Raw genomic sequence first — 25,033 nt, forward strand, 5'->3', positions numbered from 1 at the left:
AACTCCCACAAAACGTCCCCATGGGTCCAGTCTGGGCTTATTTAGTTATAAATACATGTTTATTTTTGTGCAGCCATTCTCCAGCAGGGACACGCTGCTGCGGCGGCACGGGGGCCCCCGGCTTAACCCCTCCCTGCATCCTCAGCGCCGCGTTTGCATTTCCCTTTTTGTGGAAGATTCGGGAATAAATGCAAATTTCCCTGAAGGCTCTCGATATCCACATAAGCCACATTTATATAATAATGTTGGAACGTTTGGAAAATCTCAAATTGATGATGTTGGAGGGTCATTTGATCAACCAAAATAACACAGATTCAGTAACGTCACTGACATTAAATCAATAAGTGAAAACAAAGCAGTATACCTGTGCGATTATATATTTATTTACAATTTCTCTAGGTTGGAGCCTGTAGATAATTCATGTTTAGTAAAAAGGTAAACAGCTTTAATCACACCCACATTGGACACATAAACAGTCAGGGTTAGCCGACCAGAGAGTCGACTTCCTCGTCCTCTTTTGGAGTAACGCACAGATGGTTTAGATGCGGGGGGGGGGGGGGGGGGGGCATCGCACAGATCCAGCTGTTTTTCATTGCAGATGTGTTTTAAACGTGCAGGAGGTGCCTCGGGCCAGTGGTTCACCATGGGATACCCCCCCCGAAGTACACCGCCTTTCTCTGGTCCCCCCGCTACAATCACTACCAGGTGATATTCTGTCTGCCCCCCCCTTCCGATCAGCTTTGTGTTCTGTCTGATCTGGTCCTCCAGGGGTCCGCATTCTGTACAGGAGGCCGCATTCACAGATTAACCTCGTCCATCAACACAGGAAAAAAGGGGGGGGGGGGGGGGAACACAGGAGGAAGCTTTGAAGTGGGAACATGTTTGGACCTGGATCCGTTTGGTCTGAGAACCCGATGGCCGAAGCACAGGGTGAAACAAGACGTGACCTCCAAGCAAAAAACACCCGAGCATATCTGTGCATCCTTCATACAACACCAAGCACGTCTCATAGCATTAGTATGCACAGTAAGGGGGGGGGGGGGGTGATTGCACAAAAACCTTAACATTAGCGCTGGTGTTTCCAACTTTACAAGAGTAAATTAAAAAAAAACGTCTTGTTTTTAAATAAATTAAAACACCATTTTCAAAATGGTCGTCTCGTCCTCCTTTGATTAATAGTATTTGAGAAGTTAAAAAAAGACAGAGGGCAGAGTAGATATTTGATTGGCAGTGTGGTAGTGGTACGGCACATTAAGTCCAACGGTACGTTTCTAAACCCTGCAGTGAAAATCCTTCACAAAACTACACAATTCAATTCAAACACTCTTCAAAAAAGCGTCACCACTGTCGAGGGTGACTCTGCTCACAAAATCTGCCTTTAAAGCTTAAGTCTCCGTATCCTTCACTCCATTTGGATTCAGACCAATTAATGAGACGATTCAACAGGACTGAACTAAGACACACACACACACACACACACACTAAGAAAAGAGGCACTGGAATGAAGCAGATCTTCGGCGTGCCTTTGCCAACATTCATGGGGATTCCTGCCTTTCTTCCTCTTTTTCTTTCATCACCACAAACACGTTCGGTTCTCAACATACAGAGATAAAAATAAAAAATACACAAAAGCAGGCTAAAGCTACATTAAGTGATTTATGTGATAGCCAGTTCAAATCGATCTGGTAAGTCAAACAGTTGTTAGTACTATGAAATCAACACCCCCTAACCCCCCCCCCCCCCTCCTCTCCCCTCCCCTATGACCCGGTGCACAGCGAGAAGGCGACTCAGGCTGGTCAATATCAAGGCTTACATTAGTCAGGTCGGCACAGGGAGGGGGGAGGGGGGGGGGGTGTTTCGGGGTCTTTCGCTCAATGCGGCTGTAAGCGCACGCGGTTCAATACGCTCCTCTCGCTCTCTCTCTCTCGCTCTCTCTCTCTCCCACAGGAGGAAGGGAGTTCATCGCGGCGAGAGGGGGCTCGGACGCCATGTCGCCCCCTCAAGTCAGTCTAGTGGTTGTTGTGATGGTGGGAGAGAGGGGTGGGGGAGGGGGGCTTAGAGGCTGCGAGCTGCAGACCCGATAGTTCAGTTCCATTCCTTGGGACACACACACACACACACACACACACACACACACACACACACTCCCAAATGGGACACTCGTCGAATGCACAATCGAAGGCTGAAGCACCGGAGTCTGATCCGGTCACATGTTTGACGCATGCAGGCTGCAGCCTCCGTTCCCCGCAGCCCCCCCCCCCACCCCCAAACCCATCACACAGGACCGTGGTTGTGGTTATAGTTGTAATGGTTCCCGCGTTCGGAGTCTGCAATCTGCAGGCTGGGTTTCCTCTCCGGCTCCTCGCTGTCCGCCGCGTCCGGCGCTTTGCAACGTGGAGGACGTTTCTTAAAGAAGTTTGACACAAAGTGCACCTAGAGAGGAGAGGAGAGGAGAGGAGAGGAGGGAAGAGGAGACGAGAGGAGGAAACAGGAAAGAGAGGAGTTTAACTTCGGTCATGTGAGCGATACAGAGGAGGTAAGGGCTGGGCTGGAAACTGTGATTATATGAGTCTCTGCAGGTCTATGCGCAGCTGTAAAGTGACACACACACACATATCTGAGAGGAACACACAGAGCGCAGGCACAACCCCTGAAGGCCATAAAACACTGTGCCCAAGAGGGTTTCAACACTGTGAAGGCCAAAGGAGCAGGGCTCACTTCCCAATCAATCACACATGGACACACACACACACACACGGACACACACACACACACACACACACACACACACACACACACACACACACACACACACACTACAAACAGTGTCAGTAACAATCAGGACGCCCAGCTGGATGAAGTGAGCAGAATGGACTTTTGTGTGTTGGTTTGTATCAAGTCCCACTTTTCTGCTGCCACTCACTCTCGTTCTTCTTCTTTACTGCCAGACTGAAGCAAAGCTCTGCACTCTGAAGGGCCTATAACTAATAAAAAGATTTTTTTTAATGATCTGGACCCACTTACGCTTGCTCTTCCTAAAGCCAGAAAGCACAGGAGCACGACTCAATGTTTGAGGCCGGAGCTTCTTCACAGTTAAATGGCCGAGTTAGTTGTGTACAATTTCAACCTTTCTGTCAGTTGCCCAGAACCGTGACCATCTCGATTCACAGGGACCCGAAGCGAAAGGCGCACTGATTTAGAAACGGCATTTAGGAATCCTTCAGTTTCGCAACGTTTGTCCTTGAGGGGCGTTGCCGTGGAGACTCACATTGAGCACGGCAACGAGCGCTCCCTGCAGCAGCCCCACCAGCACGTCGCTCCAGTGGTGCTTGTAATCAGAGACTCGGGTGTAACCCACGTACACCGCGAAGGCCACCAGGAAGAACTGGATGGTGGGCCGGAGAAGTCTGGCCCACTTGGCCACCAGCCTCGCCTGCACGTAGAGCTGTAGGAAGTGAGGGGGGGGGGGGTAGTGGAAGGGAGAGAGAGAGAGAGAGAGAGAGAGATAAGGGGATAGATACTACACTGCAAACATTACAACACCTGACAGACTCACAAGTCTCTCACAGCGGCCTTTGAACACGAGTGAACTTTTGGTGCTGCTGCTCCTTCGAAAAAGTGGGGCTGAAACCATGTGGCGAATGGTACCGGTCCTTGGATGAGACCAGCTGGTAGGGCACAACTTGCCCTGTGTACTGGGACGTTGTTCCCCTTTTCCTGCTTTACATACGCAATAAAGAGAACGTGTCCCTGTTTTCATGTCCCTCGTTTCTATTTGCATAGTTGTTCCCATTACTTTTTATACGTGAAATAGGTCACAGACTACATTTAGTAATTGGTGTTCCTAACATATTTTATTTAACCCTCCCAACGCCGTGTATACATGTCATTTAATACGCAGTGACATAATGCAGCGGTCACATTTATGGCCCTCTGAAGCTTTCAGGGTAGATGGTATCACGCCACCGACACCAAGCACAGAAGAGCCACCGCGAAGCGCTCAAAAAGCAAAAAGCGACGCCTCCAGCCGAGGGATTTCCTTGTTTACCGTGCACAGAGATCAGAGCTCACGTGCTTGTACTCACCGCCAAGAAGAGCATGCAGTACATTCCAAACGAGGAGTGGCCGGAGTAGAAGGACAATCTGGAGAAGAGAATCAAAGGGGGGGCATTTAAAACCGTCCGACACAGTCGGCGACATTAAACGTGTCCGATCGTCCCGCCCAAAAGACACCAGCATGCACTGATGGGTTGAGTTATACATCAGGTATTCTACCACGATCAGGGATGCACAGACACCTAAACGGGCTGATACTCGAATAGATGTAAATGACTCGATAAGGACCGGTATGAGCTTGGTACCGATGCACTCAGGCCTCATATCGCCATGGGGACCGTACGAGTCAGGCCGGTTCATCCCCCCCCCCCCCCCCCCCCCCCTCCCCCGGGTCCACGTCGCGGGGGGATCTGCCGCTCCTACCTGGACTCTGTGACGTCACGCGGCGCCCCGGTGCAGTTGATGGCCTGCACGTACCCCGTGCAGACCTTGGGGGCGCACACGGCCATGAAGTTGGGTCTCGGGCGGCCGATGGTGAACTTGGCGAGGTCGGTGAGCGACTGGCTGACGGAGGCGCCGAACAGGAAGGTGCCCACTACCTTGTAGAGTGCAGCTACATACTGGTTGAAGTCAGAATTGGAGTGAATCCTCTTGCTGTAGACCAGGTAAGCCTCCCCCGAAGAGATCTGAGGGGGGAAAAAAAAAAGAGTTTTTCCTTGAGGCCCTCTTTTTTTTTTTTAAAGCATCATTAGATTTTAGGAGGGGGATGAAGTTGATCTTACGATGATGACGGTGCAGGAGATGGTGACAGCCGCCAGCATGCCGTGGGTGATGGTGTCTGGCTTTAGGGGGTACATGATGCTCTCGTCGTCGCAGTAGACCCCTCTTTGATAGGGCTTGAACACGATGGTCATGATGATGAAGGGCAGTGCCGCTGCAGCAGAGAAACAACAGTGTGAGCGGTTCGTTTGCCGCGTTTGGAGAAGTTCTGTGCGTTCTGGTGCAGTAAGATGAACGCAGCAGAGATCTTAAGGGGGGGGGGGGGGGGGGGGGCGCGCAAAAAGACCAGAAGGCAAGGTTCATCCAGGTGTTAATTGACATTGTAATTCTAGAAGAAAGAAAAGTGGAATAACATTTTTTGTGCCCTTTTCAGACATCATTTCAAAAGGGAGCTGGGATGTGAAAATGTTTTCCTAAAAAAGGATCGCCATGGAGTTTTCTCCCTCCCTTTTGGACCTCAAAGTCTAAAAACATAAATGACAAAAACAAGCCCTACGGAGAATGAAAAAGGAAAACATTCAGCAAGTTAAACGTCTGGGTAAAAATGCGGAGCGGGGAATAACAAAAACAGAGAGTACAAAATAGCATTTATGTACACACACACACACACACACACACACACAGGCATGTTGGCATGTGCACAAATCAAACATCACAAACATCCTCAGACACAAGAGGGAACATACATTTACGAGACAGACACAACTGCAGCTCTTTTGAAGGATGTGGCTGAGTGAAAAAAAACAAGGCCGACAAGTATAGCAGACATCTGTCTATCTGTCTATGTGCAAAGGCACATTTTAATGAATACATTCAAGTTCCTCCCTAATTGTAATGACTGAGGGAAAATTTGGTGGGGAAAAAAAAAAAACACACACACTGAGGATACTTTAGATTTTGAGAGATTCTCTTCACTCTCAGGATCCATTGTGGGCCACAGCTTCAAGCTTTTAACCATTAACTGATAGACGGAAATGATCACAAGTCGCAGCCCTGCGGAGGAATGCGTCTGATGTCCACCGCCGGTGTCCATAAATGGCGGCCAGACAGTCTTGAGGCCACGGTGGAAATGCCCCACGGCCGCGTACAAGAAAAAACACACGTGGGCACCCTTGAAATGTGCTCTCATTAGTGGTATTGTGTTTCTGTGTAAATGAGCGGTGCTCCCTCTCCCATTCTTAACAGTCTGCGGCTGATGAGAGGCCCGAAGACCAAAAGAAAAATAAACAACTAGGCGGCGGATGGGGATTCAGGCGGAAAGTGAACTCCGCCCTAAAAAAAAAAAAACCTGCTGTGAATGGAGGAATACCGGCACCAGACAAGAAGGTGGACGGATCGCACGTTAGCCGCTCATTCAGAGAAACAAATCCAAACACAGGCGCACCCCGATGGCTAAAAGCGTCTTCAGTGAACGCTGGATGACACCCAACGTCTCCCTCCATCCAAGGGGGACATGAGGGGGGAGTTACATGCTCCTCACGGGACAGCGTCGCTTTGTGCCGAGAGGAGCGGAGACAACGGTGCTCCGTGAGATGAACACAGCCTCCTCGCACATCGACTCACGGGAGCCCGACCTGCGAGGAGTTTGGGCTTCGAACCAGACAAACCGGGAAGGAGAAACCACCAATTGAGAGGCGGGGGGATTGCAACAGGACACTCAAAAACACTGAAAACTGATAGTTTCAACACAAAGTGTTAAAGGGGAAAGATCTAAAAAAATGTTCTTCTAAGCAGAGTTAAACAACTCCTGGACGTTCTTAGTGCATGAGACCACTTGTGGATGTCTGCACCCATGGGTGCAGACATCCACAAGTGGTCTCATGCACGTCTCCTGCATTTGACGCCCCTTCTCTTTTGGGTGCAGCAGCAGCTGGATGAAGCCTGTTCCTGCAGAAGCGACCTCCCACAAGCCACCGGACGCCGACTGGGTCGCTGGTGTCACATCTACCAGCCGCGTTGGGGAAAAAAAAAAAAAGGGCTATGGAAAGTATTTTTTTCCCACAAATGTTTCCCTCAGGCACCACAATAGTGGTGTTTGTGTCGACCAGAGCACAATGCATGTTCTCCTGCATTGAACCAACATCCTGCTGGACCCCGATGGTGAATTCAATGATGTGGCAGCTTCTGCAGCTGTATCCTGCTTTGCAGCTGGCGGAAGACGTTCCACAACTGATAGTGTCCTTAAAAAGGACCTTATTTCCAACAGCTGTCTCTCAATAACGCTATTTTCAAAAAAAATTTTTTAACTGTGGCTAAAAAATAAAGAAAAAAGACAAAGAAAGAAAAAAGTCTTAAACGTGTTCACTGTTCAGACTCATGTGTCTGGTATGGACCCAAATGTAATAATCAACTGTCTGATTTGCTATTTGGTAGCATAATATTATAGGGCATGAAAATAAATATCGTTCTTTGGGTTTAGAGGCATAAATCCATTGGTTCGGGGGGGGGGGGGGGGTATTATGACAGGAAATCTGTTTCCACTCAACATATTTTTTCCGCCAATACCAACTTTTTAAGGCCTGGAGTAATGTGTGCATTCAACACAACCTTAAAAATCAACTGGAACAGTAGACTAAAGAAAAGACTTTCAATCCAACGCATATTACTGCAGAAGTACATTTATATAAAAAGGGGGTGTCACGGGGAAGTTTATTTACTTAATACAGCATGGTAAATGTCCCTTTAAAAAGGGCCGGAGGACATATTAATTTCTATTGATGTGGTACAGCAACTTCAAACTGTTTTATGAAGCTTTTAGCACCTGCCAGAGCAAGCCATTCATCACGGAGCAGCCAGGGGAGAATTAAAGGGGGGGGGGAAAGGCGTCGGGGAGAGGTGTCGGGCCGCTAATGAAATATCCCACCTCCTTCAGCCTGCCAAGCGCTCAGCTGTTGCGACATTGCATTCGTGGGCGTCATTTGTATTTACCTGTGAATTAGCCTCTTCGCCATGACTAAACCATCTTAAAAAACAAACTCGGGGCCAGTCAGCCCAACACATTCCAGGGGATGAGGGAAGTCGGGACACCGGGCCTTAAATAACCCTCCCATGGCTTGTAAAAAAAAAAAAAAGACTGTGCTGACACGTGCTTTCAGCTCAAAAAAACCCCTCATAAATCACAAGTTTGGATTGAAAACAAAAGCGCTCGTATTAAACGACGTCGAGAGTCTGGATGTTCGTCAGGGGGCGGAACGAGTGGTGCATCCTGAGGTGGGCCTCATGAGAGGTGCCTCTGATCATATCTGCAGAGGAACAAAGCAGCCACTCACACTGCTCAAAAATAAACCCTTTGGCAGACGAAATAGGTCACTGGGACACCACGAGCCGACCTCCGCAGGCCGAGCCGCCTGCGCCTTCTCCAGAGACCAAGTTGATTTATGCGGCGGGAAAACGCGAAAAGAACGTCGACGTGGAGGCGAGGTTTGGGGGCGTGGGAGGAGAACCTTCTCCTCAGACACCTGCCTCTACGGACGCAGAAAGGAAATCGCTGCCAGTTTGGAATGCAGCCAGGAAGCGAATCTCCAGCTGCCAGTCAGGCCCCCGCAAAAAAATAAAAAATAAAACCTGCCCCGAGCCTTTCCTGCCTCACGTTAAAGAAGTTCCATTTTAGAGGCTTTAGTTGCATTCTGGGGCTTTTTTCATTTGACCTGGTGGGCAGATAGGCCTCCGTCCACAGTGGCATCTCGACGACTCGGTGTCTCGGCGGAGAGCCGAGCCGATGCCGATGATGATGATGATGATGATGATGATTTGACACCACGGACAAACAAAGATGCCAGTGAGAGAGAGGGCACTGTCCTCCGTTCCTTCCGACACTGCTGATTCACATCCTCCATTTCGGCTTTTTTTTCCCCCCCTCCCCCTCGTCTCTTATTCAAAGTCCTTCATTCTTCTCCCTGGAGCTGCGTCTCTCTGTCTGTCTGTCCCTCTTGATCGCAGCGTCCTCCCACACACTTCTCCTTCTGTTTTAAATATAGAGGCCTCCAGGGGACGGCGCTTTACTTAGCTGGCAGATGTGCAATTACGAAAAGGACCACTTGGACCACAATGGCACCCTCGGGGCAGCGGTTTGAGGCCTTTTACGTCCGGTCTCTCTCTCTCTCTCTCTTTTTGGCCTTTTCCTTTTTCTTCCTTTTTCTAATTGCAGTTTGTCTCTCTTTGTCCCAGGTCACAATGGCTGCTCACGGAAAAAAGCCAACGCCTCGATCATCTCTATGTTGCTTCAGCGGTTAGAGACTTGAGTGCTTCACACCTACTGGTCCATGTTTCCCTGACACAACCTGCTGCACCTGTAAAACCATGTGGACGGGCTATTATTCTCCTCACTTGGAACAACATTTAGTCTTGGGTTTTCATTATGCTTATTTTCAAGGCCTGTAAAACCTGTGTGTGTGTGTGTGTGTGTGTGTGTCACAGGGGTGTTCTCATGCCCCGGGGCTGCTCTATTTGGTCTAAAACGATCCCTCAGGGTCACAGCTGGAACATTTGCTCCTCCAACGAATCCCATTTCTCCTCTTTCCAGGGCGAGGGTTCCTTCTTTGAGAGTTCCTTCTTTCCTCATCCCTCTTTCCTCATCCTAGCTCTCGTTTCCCCTCCTCGCTAACCCCGCTCTCTTTCTTTAATGTTCACCCCCCGGGTGTCTTTAATCGTTTGCCCCATCCGCCTCCCCAAACTCACACTGTCCCTCCCCGGCTCTCCTTTTCGTTTCCCATTCAAACACGCACGACTTAACACGCCATCAACACGCCGTTACAGACCTTTACAAGGTGGCTCACGGCTTAAAACAACTAGAGGCTCCCTCTTCCTAACGGTCCCCCCCCACCCCCCCGTCCAAGCTGGACTGACTAATACGGAAGGTATGTGCTGAGCCTACAACCTCTGCCGCCGTTGGGCCTGAGGAATTCCACTTCGCACGAGGAACGCCCAACCTCCGCCAGCCAAGCGCCGGGCCCTCCTCCCGCCGGGGGCCCGTTCTTCGTTTCTAAAACACTGCCGCCTCGCTCCGTCCATCATTTATCGCCTGCTCGGGGTCTGAGCACTGCAGAAGGAGACGGGGGGGGGGGGTGGCAGGCGAGGGAGGAGGAGGAGGAGGAGGAGTGGTGGTGAGTAAGGAGGTGGGGGTGGGGGGGTGGGGGGCTAAATCTGGGAATCAAAGAGTCTGGCCGTGTGGAGGGGATCAAAGCCGTCGGCCACACAGGTCTAAACCCGAAACCATGAAAAGGTCCGCAGTGACAGTTAGAACGACCATCAACGGGGCTGAGCTTCTCTGATAGGTCGCTAAATGTGTTGCTGTATCGTCTGCACATCATTTCTATATATATGTAGACACACACACACACACACACACATTTATATACAGAGTATTCAGTATGCAAATGACTATGTTTAGCGGTTGCCTGAAAGCCGTTCTTGTTTCTCCTAATTAGCACCACACGATGCAAAAGTTCTGGTCCCTGTCCACAGAGTAATCTTCCCTGACTCTGGCGTCCCTTTCCTACGCACGTTTGCGTTTCACCGGAGAGGATGAACACGCTTTGAAGGCCTTAAGCTCCTCTGCTTCTAAATAGACTACAACAGAACAGAGGACGGGACCCGGTTTTTATGAGATCGAAAAACAAAATAAAAAGTGATTGAAGCTGTCGATTTTCATCTCATTCAGGTCTTTAAACAAATAAAAACGACACCAAAAATGCCAACAGTGCCTCTCCCGCACATTCCTCCATTTTCCACCAGCTCATTTTTTTTTTTTTTTTTATTTGTGTACTTTTACGTCTCAAAATGAATGTGGTTTCTCATCCACTGTAGTGACTGAAGAAAGACTGTGGAGGTTTACCCCAAATCCTTAAGCAACTAAGGTCATTAAGCCCGGCTCACACGTCCCTCAGGAGGGACGAGCCCTGTTTGTTGAAAGGGCTTCAGTTTCCATGACACAGCCCTCCCCAGGAAAACAATTCCCATCAGGCGTCTTTGCAGCCTTTTTCGCTGGGAACTCGGGGGCCATCAGTCTTCCCGAACACAGCGGCGCGAAGAGGTTCCGGCTCCCTGGGGACGCAGCGGCACCAACAAACTCGGCACGGGCTTCCAGCGCAGGGGGGGGGGTGGGGGGGGGGACGTTCACACGCCCCCACAATCCAGGAGGAAGGTCACGCGAGGGAAGACGCAGCAGCTCTTTGTTTACTGCCGTGGGGCTTTGTGAGCAAACTCTGTTGTAGATCCGGTATAAAACTAGACGCTCTTACAACATTGTATAACTTAGTAAGTGTGTGTGTGTGTGTGTGTGTGTGTGTGTGTGTGTGCTCAAATCCACAGGAGCAACTTAAAACTAATTTATTGACCCGTAGTCAGTCGTGTCTCTAAATGGAAAAAGAGAATCACATGACCAGGAAGATGTCATTTCAGCAGGTCTTTCTGCCTACGGAGACAATGCGTGTGTGTGTGTGTGTGTGTGAGAGATAGACTTTCAACAGAACTGGTTTGTCATTACTCGGTGTGCAGCACAAAGCACACACATGGAAAAAACTAAGTTGTCCTGCACTCATTTGTTGCCTGGAGACCTTCTTAGTCCCACATCCTCACTTTGTGAAGCTTTGCTCATAATCACACGGCTCGCAATTAGCACCTGATTCATGCAGAGATTATTAACCGAGGTCCGCAGCAACACCTTCGGGTTAAACCCCGGGGCCTTCCCCCCCCCCCCCCAAAGGAGGGATAGAACGAAGAACGAATGGAGGAGAAGAAGGGAGGACGGAGCTTCGAAAAACAAACAATGGACCCAGGACCAAGGCTCATGTTTGCCTACAACCAGTTTGTGTCTTGCCTTTTTGGTCACATTGTTAAAACACAAAAGGAGGACACATCCACAACAGCTTGATTAGGGCAGGGAGTGCATGTCAGTCACATTATAGCCACACCCTAAATATGACAATACGTTATTAAATGAACTTCGTGCCGTAACGAAGAACATTTCAAACCAGCCATTGAGAAAATAAACTGGAGGTTTCCAATGTTGACTGAGGTAATAAATAAAGAGTGAAAAGTCGGGTCATTTTCTAAACACCCGGACTATCTGCTGAGGGAGGAGGGATCAACTGCTGACGTTTAAAGGGACTCGCACACGGACGTCACTTGTGTTCACATAAATGTTTACACCAAAGAAATGTAAACAGCTCCAAAACGCAGACCGAACCCATCTCACAACCCTCCGGTTAGCGCGATCCCAAGCCCTCCCGTGTTGCTGCGACAACGATCACACAGGCTTGGGGTGGGTTGACTTAGCACTTTTATTGTGGTGGCGGACGTGGGTGGCGAAAGGGGAAGGGCGATGCCCCTCACCCCACCCCACCCCACCCCACGGCCCCCGAGCTGCCAAACCCAAACACAGACTCTAATCCCAGTCCTGTGACCGCAGAGCGGCGAGGCTTATCAAGCTCAGCAGCCTGTGGACGTTCCCACATACGAGGGGGAACCCCCCCCACCCCCACCCCCCCCACGGCGGGACATTCCACACGCACACAGGAGCTCTGGGATCCACGGGAGGAGGCTTTTTATCACCGTTTGGGCTCTGTGAAGCACGAATGCACGTGTCGTGGGATCCATCCCAAACGACAGCGTGGCTGCCACTGTGGCGTGTTTGGGGACCGCTCGCCGTGGCGCTCGGGGCCTGCTCTGCGGCTCTGCAGTCCGGACAGAGAGGACACATTCCATCACAACAACAGCAACAACAGGTGCTCCCATCAGACGCTCTCTAGGTTTCTCTGCGCAATAGTCAGTTTGCTTCCTGCGTTGCTGTCCAGTCAGTCAGGAAATGGCGTCCGTGGCAGCGGCGTGTGTCATGTCGCAGTTATTTCCATTCATTAAAAGATTAGACAAGATTCCTCAGAGGAGGAAGGAGACACAACGACTGTGGTTTAGTTGCCAGCAACAAACTAGTCCTGAAGAAAGCTGAAGTTAAAAAAGCCAAACACTCCTCGTCCGTGGAGCGTGGATGGAAGCAGGAGCCTGAGAAATGAACCGTACGCGGGATGTGGAGAGGATTCCTGGCTTACAAAATATAGAATAACCAGCACAGACACACACACACACACACACACACACATATCGAATTTCCATAAACAAACATTGAGCTTCCTGAGACTCTGTAAAGTGCTGCAAACTTTCTGCTGAGTAGTTTGGAGCATTCTGCAGGCCTGGAGGTTATTTCCTCCTGGGTTTCACTGTCCCATTCCAGCCTGGACAGTATTTCATGTGGGATAAACACACGGGACGACTTCTCTTTTTGAAACTCGCATCATTTGCATTTTTATAGAAGGGAGCGGTGCATTAAGCTGACTTTTAGCGGTAATGCTTTTGTTTATCACGGTGGTCTGCTCACCACTGTCCGCATATAGGCATATCGTCATGTCGCATGCATTGTAAATGACCGGCATCGTTACACTCACCGACCACAACGCACAGCACGTCCATCAGCACGTACAGCGTCTTCTTCCTCGGGTTCTTCATCTTCTTTCCGTTCATTTGCTTAAAACAATCAACAACTTGGAACTACTTTCTGAAGCCCATCGGCTTTGGAACAGAAGCGCAGTCACCGGCACTCCGAGCTCTTCCGGGATCCCCTTCCCTTCCGTACCTGTGCCGACATTGACAGCAAAAGAGTGTTTGGCGACCGGTGGGTTAAGGACGCGCCTTTGGGCAGATCCGCAGACGCACTGGAGTCTCGCGTCCCTCCGCGCGCATTAGTTACACTGCTTTTTGGGAACAAAACCAAACCAAACCAAACCAAACCAAAAAAAAAAAAAGAACAGGAATGGGGAGATCGTCCAATCGCGCAGCGCCGGAGGCGTCCGGAGAGTCCAAGTGCACGCACCGAGCCGCAGAACTGGTGCCTCCTCCCACTTCCTCGTCTGGCTCCTCTCCGGCTCGCTCCTCATCGCCAGCCTCCATGAAACGTGCACGCGCGTGCTGGCAAAGCGCGCTGGAGAAAAGCGCTCAGTGGTTCAGCCTTTTGTTTTTCTCTCTCTCTCTGCTGTGTAACTTTGTTTTATGTCATTTAAATTGAGAGAGGCGGTTAAAAAATACTTTAAACGGGGGGGAATAAAGGATTATCTTGTGAATAATTACTTTCATTGCACCTGAGCTCATTATCTGGAATAATGTGGAATTAATCAGTGGATTTAAAAGCACTGCAGTGGGGCTGTGGCTTTAATTCATTACTTAATGAAACAATTACCAATTCATAATTAATTGAGCAGTGACCCAGTTTAGCCCAAATTGCTGAACTCCTCACATAGATGAGAACCCTTTATTATCTCATTCCATCACACACACACACACACACACACACACACACACACACACACACACACACACACACACACACACACACACACACACACACACACACACACACACACACACACACACACACACACTTTTTGAGAAGTTCTATGAGATCTATGTTGAAACTTACCAGAGAACAAGCGTGTTCTAAATAAGGCGCAGACACATTAGTGAAACCATGACGTCACTGAGCATACATGGGGGGGGGAAGGAAAGCTAGAGGACAAAAACTATGGCTTCATTAAAGCAGGAAGACCTGCTGGGGCTGCAGAGGGCATTAGCATGACTTAGCATCGGCATGAGTCCATGAAGTCATGATGCCACCCCCCCCCCCCCCCCCCCCATACCCCCCTGCCCCAAAGTCGAGTACCCGAGTCTGTTAGTTCCGCCCCATTTGAGTTTAGGCAGACGACACAAAGGGACTTGTGTATTTCTGCTTCGTTAGAGTCACTGGAAGGAGGTGGAATTAAATGCACTGGAGTATGTAACGCTGTCAATGACAACTTGAGTTTGGGAGTGAAACAATAACATGGAGAAGAATATCAGATGTGTGGAGGAACAACCAGGCCAGAGTAATGTTTGAGGGGGGGGGGGGGGGGGAATTGATTGGAAAACTGAGCCTTTTCTGCCTCCATCTGGTTGTTTCCAAAAGCAACAGCAGGCAGAACGTCCCATAAAAGGAGACATGGACCATCTCGGCCACAGGTGTTAACATGGATGTGGAGAACTTCTCCACTAACAGAGTGACCCCATTGTTACGGCTGCCTGACGCCAACGTCATGTGTGGAAATGGAAGGTATGTCGAGCAGGCAAGATGATGTCAAGAGAGTGACATTGTGAGCGTGAGGAACCCTTTGTTTTCCATAAGTGACACTAATCGTCTTCCTTTTGAGGATCTCCTTTTTAAAAATATTCTGGTGTTGATTTCCACGGCACCCATTGGTCCCTTTTCTCTCATTTGTAGGCCTTTTTGTTCTTTTGCCTGATTTTAAAATAAATATCCTTTTAAAATTAATTAATTAGATGGTAACACCATCTTAACGTTCAAAGTAAGGAAAGTATTAAGTGTCCTTATTAGAATAGATGTACACAAAAAGGTCAAATCGATGCCTGTCAAGATTTGCTCTCCGTTGTCATGGCCACAATGAAAACACAGCGGCGACGAGGCATTGCTTCCAAATATCCAGGAATTTATAAATTAGAACGGGATAACAGAGCAAATGTTTCTGATATTCTTATTTCTACAAAGGCGTCCATGAATTACCTTTAGACACCGTCCGTCTGTGTTGGATCTTTAGTCGTCCTCTTACCAGCAGAGGGCGCTATAGCCATATGTACACACATGACAGCACCAAAGAGGCATTCAATAGATAACAGAGATGAGCACAGTCACAATTTGATTTCAATTCAGGTAAAAATATCTTTCTAGGCTGTCTGATGTAAAGCAATGAGACAACTGGAACTGAACTGCACATTTTGGAACCCTAATCAGCTTGGGAAGTGTCCTCCTCGTCTTAAGAATACCTGTTTTTTTGTCTGAATGAATGTTTGAATAGATGTGCAGGCAACACGTTAGAAAAACTCAAATCACGTGGATGGACAAATATATCTTACATGTTTACTTTGTAACTGCTGTCCAGTGGCATGTCCTTCTATCAGAGGCGATGGAGACACTGCGGGGGAGAGGAGGGGGGGGCTCAGGACTAACTCTGCTGGGGACAGAAGGGGAGACAGGAAGGACATTTGGTTTATGATACGTGTTTTCTAAAGGGTTTCACATTTGAGTTTCATAGAAATTTGATGACACCACAGCTTACTTCCTTGAGTCGAATTAAATCCCCAAAAAATGTTAGCAACAGCACAACATAGAAGTACCTGAAGTGCCCGATGGGTCGGGTTGACTTTAATTTTCAAGAGACGCACACAAATTGTGGATCTCAGTTTAAATTGAAATACGTTACCAGTAATGAGTTGATCAAATAAACATGTTTATCACAATACTTTTTCTTGTGTACATGAAGCAAACAAGTAGCCGCTTTGAAAAATAATTTATAGTTCATTTTGTTATTTCACATAGTTCTTTAACAAAATATAATTATAAACAAACACAACAGAAGCAATACAATATATAAATTGCTAGAAAATGAAAGTAAAAAAAAAAAAATTAATAGAAAGCAGTGTGAAAGCTGAAAAACGCCCTTTTCCTGCCCTCAGCTCCCAAACACAAAACATATGAGACCGGTTTGGCTTTTAACGAGTTTCACAGGCAGAGCTCCCACATCTACAAAACAAACAGAACCAAGGAGGACGAACACTGAGCAGAACCATGTCCTTCCCTGTGACTCTCCCTCTACCTTTTTAGAGCGGGACCAAAATATCCCGACATTTCATGCAGAAGAAAATACCACATGTGTACAACATGAATAGATACGCAAATGAAGTCATTGAGCATTTTAAAGCTCATCCGTGTGCGGCTGTTTAAATGCAGATAATCAAATATTTAATGCAATAATCTTTAGTTTTGTATTTACACCATCACGTCAAGATGTTAAGTCTCTAAACTATTCTTAACCTGGAAGAAGCCGATTCCTCGGAGATATGAGACAGTAAGTTAATCATTTATTTTGTAGTCCTTCACTTGAAGGTCTGTCTGTTCTTTAGGAAATACAAGATGCACTTTCAGATGTTAAATGACAACGGAGTTTATGAATAATTGACAGGGTTATGGACGATTTGAAACACTGCTTTCAATATATACATAAAATAATTAGAAATTCCAAGGCTTCTACATATGTGACGTCTCTCTCTACGTCTGGTAGAAGTCATTGAGAAAGAGAAATCTGTGATATTCTGTTAAACCCACAATTCAGGGTCGACTTCTGCACCTTTGCGCACAAATCACATGTTACTTGAATGTAGATATAAGAACCAGTACATTTCACATTAGATCTTTGGACCCCAACCTCTGTCATCACCTCTCTGAAGAGTTCATGAATTCAGTTAGTCGGTTTGTCAGCAGGATTATTGAAATTATTTTTTCATTAAACTTGGTGGGAGGATGTTTCACAAGGGAAAAAAAAAGAAAAACCCAAAAGAATCCCATTCAAGTTTAAAGTGGTCCCAAATCACAGGGGGGAATACATCCATTATTTTGAACTTATTCCAATAAACGGCTAATACGCGCCTGTTCTGACGCTCACTGACTTTGGGGAACATTTAAGTCGCAGAACCTGAGGAAGAGCGATTGCATTCAGTGACTTAACTATGTTCGCATGTACAGTTTATATTTACACATTTTATTTTAAGTCCACTCTGCAGGTCAATCCGGGTCTTCATGATACCTGATATTCAACATGATGAAAACGGCGATCAGAAATCATGACAACGCACCTTAATACACCTTGATGTGGACTTCAAATGAGGAACCAAAAATAAAATAAAACCTGCCAAAACACTGAGCTTGTTTCTCCAACCATGTTCACATATCTACCTCAATAGTTCCGTTTCAGCGCTTCATATTTAACCAGAATTATTACGACAGTTTCACCCTTTAAGCCCAATGTTTTCAGACGGGTGTGATAGGAGTGCAAATAAAAAAAAACAGGTAGGAAGAACCAAAAAAGGGAGGATGAAAATACCCAATGGATCGAAGACGTTTAAACTTAAATGTTTAAATAAAGTTTTCTTCACATAGTTTCAACGGAGAGATTTTACACAGATCTCAAAGTGCCGAGCGTTGAGCAGAACATACCAAAGCAAGGACGCGATTGGTTCCACACGGGCGAAGTTTTTGATTAAACGGGATGCATTGCCACCCTGATAAATAAGAAACAAACTGGTAAACATAGTTGATCATAGATTCTGTTCATAGACACTAACGGACCGCGAGCCACTTAAAAATAGCTCATCAAAAGCTCCGCCGTGGTGCAGGTTGTAGTAAAAACTGTTCATGAATGCCTCAAAGTGGGATTAACACTTGACTCAGTTTAAAAAGAGTGTTCAGACAGACGAGTAAGACGCCGCCCCCCCTTCATCTCAGCTAGTAGGTCCATCCTTTTTTCACAAAGTTAGGTAAAAGCTCTTTTTGTCACAGGTGACGTCCGCACAGGGGAAAAAAAAAAAAACCTTCAGAGTACAACCCGGTGCAGAACCTCCCATTGTCCCGTCACTGTGTGAGCGAGCGAGGGACGCTGGACGGGAGGAGCAGGCCGCCGAGGGCCTGGAAGCGTGGCGGTCGGGCCGGAGACGAGGGCGGCGAGGCGGACGGCGAGCCGGATTCCGCCGAGCCCGCCGCCTCGCAGTCGGGGCCCTCCGAGACAAAAGGTCCGCCGCACATGTGCAGCTGGTAGAAACAGGAGCCCGGTAGGCAGTGGTCGTCATGGCAGGACAGAGGGCTGCCGCCGCCGCCGCCGGCCCACCGGGCCCGGCGCTGGACGAGAGCTGAGGGACAGCAGGTGTCTGAGGCGGGGTCCCGCAGGTCGTCCGTGGGCGGGAGGGAGAAGGGGCAGCCGAACAGCTGCGGGGGGCGCTCGTCACCGCACGCGCCGGGCGACCCCGTCCCCGGCTCGCCATCTGAGAGAGAGAGAGAGAGGGGCGCAGGAGGAGTCCATGAAGATGCCCGATCGACTGGACGTCGGAGTTCATTCCACTTATTAGTAGAAAAATAAACCCTTGTCAAATACATCAACTTAATCGTTATATTTATGATCATTTTATACATTTTGTTCTCTTAATATACAATGTAATTTCTAAAAGACACTACAGCTATGGTTAAATGTTTGCTACATGAATATTGATCTTGAATTCAAGGTCCATTTGTATACAGCAGAGTGATTGAAAATGATCAAGTTAAATCAACATATCTGTTAGATAATTAGTGGCATTAACTGAATAGCCAGAGGAGCCTCTATGGCCGCCTACATTAGCGTTGTGCTTCTGGGAGGTTTAATCACATTGAACTGAATTGCCTCCGATCGGCTCTTCTTGCCTTGTTTACCTGCAGGCCGGGCCTGCTTTCTGTGGCCTGTCTGGACCGAGTTCACGGCTTTAAGAGAAAGCGGGGAGTTCGTCTGAGGCAGGGGCGCCTTTCTTCCTCTGGAGCACCATGTCAACAGGTGTGCATGCACACGCAGGTACAGACATGCACACGTGCACGCACAAACACAACCACACAGGACACACAAGCAGCAGGAAAATAGGGGGGGGGGAGGGGGAACAAAAAGGAGGAGAGACATAAAAATGATAACATAAGATAATGAGTATGTGATGTCAAAAGTAAAAGTCAAACCATGTGATCAAAATAAAACATTCAATGGGAGAAAACTGAATGTATGCGACATAATGGGTGATGTAAATGGCTTCTGTAAAGAAAAGAAATGCACATCTAATAGCTGTGACACTCGCTTCATTATTACTTGTGTTGGTCATCTACAAAGAGAGCGTCCAGGACCCGAGCCCCCACACGCGGCGCTGGTTTACCTTGTTTGTGTGGATCCAGGCCGGACTGTGCGGGCAACGGGGACTGCCGCTGTCCAGTGTCCACCGAGCTGAGAGACAACGAGCTGTTGCTGCCTTCCAGCTCCCCGACCTCCCCGTCCTGCTCTCCATCCTCCCTGCGACACACCGCCGCCGTTAGCAAGTACTACAGACGCAGGGCGGGTGACAAAGCAGCGTTCCCCCAAGTGGTGATCGAGGCTTTGAAACGCAGCGCTCCGGGCAATACGTACATGCTCCCCGACTGCAGGCTGAACTTCTTGCGGCCGAGCCGCGTGGCCTGCTGGGTGAAGTACTCGTGGCGCTCAGACTTCTTCCACATGTAGTAGTACGCCACACACTCCCCAACGGAGCGCGTCCGTACCTGAGGAGGAGTCACGTCAAGTCGGGTTCCACCATCAAACTCGACAAAAAAAAAAAAAATGTCCCAGCACTCACCTTATTAGCCTGAATGAGGTGGAAGTTTTTCCCGTAGACCCGAAAGCCGTGCTCAAAGCTCCTACACTCCTCCTCGCTCCAGGCACAAAGCTCTTCTAAAAAATAAAAATAAAGGGAGAGAAGCACGGAGGAGTATTTCAGCAGTGCTTTTCATTTAAAAGAAATAACATTTTAAATTAAAAAGAAATGACACCACAACTCACAAATTTGAATCTTAATCAATATTATATTGGGAAACAAATTAACACATTACAAAGAAATAAGCCAGATTTTTCCATTCTGAATCAGAATTACACAAAATAAATCCTTGCGTTGAGGGCACCCCCTAATGTTCCCCTTTTAACTTGACCAAACCAGCTGCAGGAAAGATGGGACGTGTGAAAAACGTGACAGTGGGGTCACGGCTCTTTTCACACGTGGGATTGATGTGTTCTGCAGTCTATGGAACTCGTGGGTTGATTTCAGGGTCCTAAATGAGTACACATTCCCCTCTTTAGAACCGGTTTCATTTTTAGTTTATTTGTGAGGGTTCTGATTCTAAAGGCTGTGGAAAGTGTGTTGCATCTGCAATTTCGTTAATTGCGTTTCTGTATGATATCGCTTTGTACGGACGACTCTGACTGTCGTTCCTCCCTAAAGACTTTTCAGTAGCGCTCGTCCGCCGACTGCACCATGCGAACGATTCACTTGAGCATTTGGGAGCCTTTGTTTCCCTTTATTCATCTGCAAAACGTTGATAAATTGCTACTTGCTAATTTCTGTGCATAAAACGAGTAGCTTGAGGGAGGATTATTATTGTTCCACTTGTTGTGTTTTTGTAAAGCTCCCTTGGATGGAGCGAGTGAATTTTCTACCAAACAGCGGTCAGAGATGAATTAAGGCAAAACGAATGAATGAACTTGATCAGTCGTCGTCTCCGTCACTGGGTGGATTATTGCCAAAGTTCAATGGGAAGTACGCTGCAGGACAGGAAGGTTCTTACCACTGAACACTTTCACGTTGAAGCGTAATCGTCGCAGCGCCTCCTCTGCATTAAAGTTGCATTTCACCAGCTCATACAGCGCCTGCCGATCAAGAGAAAAGTAGGACGATGAGACGAAGAAAAAAAAAAGGGGGCGGGACTAGGGTTAGACCAGGATCCTCTCGCAACGGCCGTGCCTGTTGGTTGTCCCGCACGGTGTCCCTCTGCGTTTGCGTGCGCGCCGTCCCCTGCTGGCCACGCGGCCTCTGTGCGTTCAGCAAGAAGTCTTCCACCTCAAGGACGGAGAGAACTCCTGGTCTCCACAGACACTGGTCTTCACCGCTGCAGGCTAGAGGATCAAAGACAGAGGGAGATAAGCGGCCGGGGAACACTGACAAGGAGACGGTGCAGGCAGACGGAGGCGCGGCCGGCTGGAGACGACGGAGGCACGTTTCCACTTTGAATCATCTGGAACGACGTTCTACAAAAGGTTTGCTTACCTCTCTCCTGGTAGGTATATGCACTGAGTGGAGGGATTTTGGCCTGATACATAGAGCCAACCATAATCTCCTGTCAAAGAGAATTCAAGAGGGAAAGTCAGTCATAGCGCTCAAATGGGACGTATTCAGTTCAGAGACTGAGGTCCAGAGTTTCTCTCTGAATTGACAATAATATCTGGGGTTCCTGAGTTTAAAACACATTTTGCTGCCGATCGTCACATAATCTTGGTGAAACAAATTGCAAAAGAATAAGACTTGCTTCCTGTTGCTGCCCCTGTGGCCCGGTCTTCAATGTAAATTAGAATGTGTTGTCGATTGACTTAACTAGTTAAATGAAAAGGTTGTATAAATAACATGTGAATTAAACGTATAGATCAGACTCAAGTTGTCTCGACCGACTGATCGGGAGCCCACCTTGTGTTCGTCATTGGAGGGAATAGATGCATCGTCAGAGTCCTCGTTTGATGAGCTGACTAACGTGTCTTTGTCTTCACCTGAGACCAAACATCACAGAGGGGTTTAAGGAAATCATTTCAAACACATTTGGCACGTCGAAAGATTTAAAAACAAATACAAATAACAGTAACTTATATTTCTGTCGATATGTGTATATTTCTGCAACTTTTTTTCTTCTTCTTATTATTATTATTGAAAGCCACCCAACACAGCAGTAGGAAGCATAAAAATGCAATATATGTAACGCAGTACGAAATACGGATTTAGGAGGAACCAGCGATCATCAGGGGAAGATTTATAAACTCAGTCTATGATTGAGTCTTTGACATCATTAACATGGAGTCAGATACCAGGAAGTCCCCTATATCACATTTCACAGAAGTAAACATATGAAAGCTTTTATTTCATTTATTGACACTATAAACTCTGGCATGTCATGTTATTGGAATGTAGCCGCCTGGCTACAAGTGACACGCTGCAGACTCAGCAAAGCACGGGTCTTACACTCAATGATGAGGAAATGTTCCAGGGCTGTTTTGTTTCTTTTTATTTCCCAGACTCGCTATAGAGTTTCATCAGAAGAAAAACCTTAGTGTGCATATGGCGTTAAGCTTCTACATCGTCATAGAAACGTGTGTAAATACGTGCCTGCGTGTTCGTTACAGCGGAGCAGATCTGAGGCATTCGAGGCGACCGACGGCCTGAGATCATCCGCCAACGACTCCTCTTCCTCCTCCCCAGGAAAGATATCCTCCGTCATTTGATCCAGCACAACACAAATTAAGAGCGCAGTAGAGCAGCAGCGCGTGGCAGAGCACATCCGGAGTCCAAAAACGGCACAGCACGCACTGATAGGCAGTCTGAAACGAAGCGCGTTTCACCTCACCTTGTCCGGCGGCATGTCTGGCAGGCTGGCGGCCACGTGACAGGTCTCCTTCTCCGGATCGGACACCGCGTAGCCATACAGAGCCAGCAGCTCCTTCAAAGGAAGCTCACCGGCCTGCAAACACACACACACGGAGGTACTCCTCATCAGACGATTCGTTCTATTCGTAATTTCCAGAGCAAACATTGACGCTAGGTGAGGATGTTTTTTTTGAGCGTGTACGGGCGGCATCCGTCAACAGGTGTTACCTTGACGCAGAGCTGTCAAGCTCTAACGTCGACTGCGCCGGGGTGGGGTGTTTGGAACGTGTTTACCAAATTGAAATCAAAGCAGAAATCTCCAGCACAGGCGCGTGAGAGACACGAGGAGCCGTGCGGCTGTCAGGTTGACGTAATCAAAGAGAAAAGAATGTTTGGTTTGCGGCCCCTTGGCGTAAACGCGACGGAGATGGCTGAACCGTACAGTGTGGGACCGCGCTGCCATCCTCATTGGGGGTCGAATGCGCTCCTCTTCATCGGCTGGGGGCCTCACATCACTGTGCCGCGTCCGCTCCCCACTGGGTCACAACCGCCGCGCCTTGCTTCAGGGGCTTTTTGCCCACCTGCAGACACACACAAAAACAAACAACAACAATAGAATGCAGAGTGCCATGTCAGCGCACACACGAGTAAACGAGGGATCACGTAGGGCCGGGGCCACATCAGAAACCACTGTTTTCTAACAGAAGAGCCAGAGGGACGGAAGTAGAACCCCAGAGTGCAGCTTTCCATTGAAACTTAAATCTTTCCAAATGGCCGACAAAATTATTGAGACAAGTCTGCAGATTTGTCTTGAGATACGAGTTATAGGCCGGTGCTTCGTATTAAAACACATCCACTTTTCCCATGCTTGTTTTCATGTTCCTGTAAAGGTTTAGGGCAAGAATGAACGAATCGACGCCAGCTAAGGCCACCTAAAAGTTGTGTAAACAACAACAACAAACTTACCTAACCACGTATAGACCACGAGACAAAAGCCCCCGCAGCGCACGTAACGCTGAGAGACTGATTGCATGCTACTTCTCAGAAGCCAGAATAAGTTTTTAGTTGTTGTTTTTTTGAAAACCCGAACCCTCTCGCCGCCATTCGGTCGCAGCCCGCCCGGCGCCGCGTGCCCGACCAGGGGCGCTTTCCTGCGACTCGGTGCTGAACGCGTCTTCCCCCTCCGCGGCACGAGAAGGACACACAAACGGGGCTTCTCAAGAGAAACAGGGTCGGAGTTCACCGCCGCCGGGACATCTTTAAACAAACCCTGCTCCTCCACCACCACCACCACCACCACCACACCCCGCCACAACTTTTGCCGTGCCACTCAACCCGGTGATATAGTTCGGCCGCTGGGCTCCCCGTCGTTTCTCTCTCCGGGGTTTTTTACTACCGGAGGGAACGGCTCTTCAACGCGAGGAACGCGGCGATACGCCCGGAGAGAGAGAGAGAGAGCTTCTCCATTTCTCTCCCCCCCCCCCGCGTTCCCCTCCGGTTAAAAATGCCCTCCCCCCCTCGCCGTTAGCCCCTCGTTCAAGCCGGCGAAACCGGCGTCCGAGCCTCCCGCGTGACGAACCGCGGGGCACAAAAGTGTCCAGTTCGGTCTGCTTTTTTTTTTTTTTTCTCGAGTCGTTGCATTCCGCGTTTCTCTCTCACTCACCTCCGCCATTCCGTTTCTGCGCGAGCCGAGTGTTGCCCGGATGTTGAAGGTCTGCTGCTCCGCGCGGCTCCGTTTATTGCAGCGGCTGCTCGTGAGTTTGGGCGCAGAGTATTGACTGTTTCACACAAATAATTCAGCTAATTTTTTTTTTTGTCCCGCTGCCATTAAATTATTCCTCTGTAGTTTTTTTCTTCTTCTTCTCATCTCCCTCCCACTTTCGATATCAGTTCATGCATTCTGCTCTTGTGCAATGTTTTTTTTTTTTTTTTTTAAACATCAAAACAACGTGAAACGTTTAACAAAAACCCTCACGAGACGAGACACTCTCAGTTTTTCAAATATATAAACAACAAGGTAATATAACTTATAATGTTTAAATGTCCGTTCGGTCCCGGCTGGTGCTGAACACGCGACGAGGGAGCGCGCGCGACATGCTCGAAGCAG

At 48.3% G+C, this 25,033-nt stretch overlaps 2 protein-coding genes across 4 annotated transcripts; both read right to left on the minus strand.

Moving 5' to 3' along the window:
• Positions 1–368: 368 nt before the first annotated feature.
• Positions 369–13,721, minus strand: plpp2b (phospholipid phosphatase 2b). Its single transcript, XM_037470602.2, has 6 exons — positions 13,275–13,721; positions 4,839–4,990; positions 4,480–4,742; positions 4,086–4,143; positions 3,269–3,445; positions 369–2,433 (listed from the first exon to the last, which is right to left on the minus strand). The coding sequence occupies exons 1-6, from the start codon at positions 13,348–13,350 to the stop codon at positions 2,275–2,277; spliced, it is 885 nt and encodes a 294-aa protein (XP_037326499.2). The 5' UTR covers positions 13,351–13,721; the 3' UTR covers positions 369–2,274.
• Positions 13,722–17,761: 4,040 nt separating this feature from the next.
• On the minus strand, positions 17,762–24,802 carry mier2 (mesoderm induction early response 1, family member 2). Of its 3 annotated transcripts, XM_062563585.1 has the most exons (13): positions 24,590–24,795; positions 23,369–23,507; positions 22,907–23,020; positions 22,669–22,753; positions 21,979–22,058; positions 21,565–21,634; positions 21,262–21,413; positions 21,086–21,167; positions 20,104–20,198; positions 19,899–20,029; positions 19,651–19,784; positions 19,169–19,266; positions 18,607–18,744 (listed from the first exon to the last, which is right to left on the minus strand). In XM_062563585.1, the coding sequence occupies exons 2-12, from the start codon at positions 23,393–23,395 to the stop codon at positions 19,211–19,213; spliced, it is 1,026 nt and encodes a 341-aa protein (XP_062419569.1). In that variant the 5' UTR covers positions 23,396–23,507; positions 24,590–24,795; the 3' UTR covers positions 18,607–18,744; positions 19,169–19,210. The 3 variants fall into 3 exon arrangements, with proteins under 3 accessions (XP_037326138.2, XP_037326137.2, XP_062419569.1); XM_037470241.2 differs by lacking the exon at positions 19,169–19,266 and having other exon boundaries at positions 17,762–18,744; positions 22,669–22,750; positions 24,590–24,802; XM_037470240.2 differs by lacking the exon at positions 19,169–19,266 and having other exon boundaries at positions 17,762–18,744; positions 24,590–24,802.
• Positions 24,803–25,033: the final 231 nt, after the last annotated feature.

The sequence above is a fragment of the Pungitius pungitius genome, chromosome 7 (genome assembly GCF_949316345.1).
Source record: "Pungitius pungitius chromosome 7, fPunPun2.1, whole genome shotgun sequence".
NCBI classification, from domain to species: Eukaryota; Metazoa; Chordata; class Actinopteri; order Perciformes; family Gasterosteidae; genus Pungitius; species Pungitius pungitius.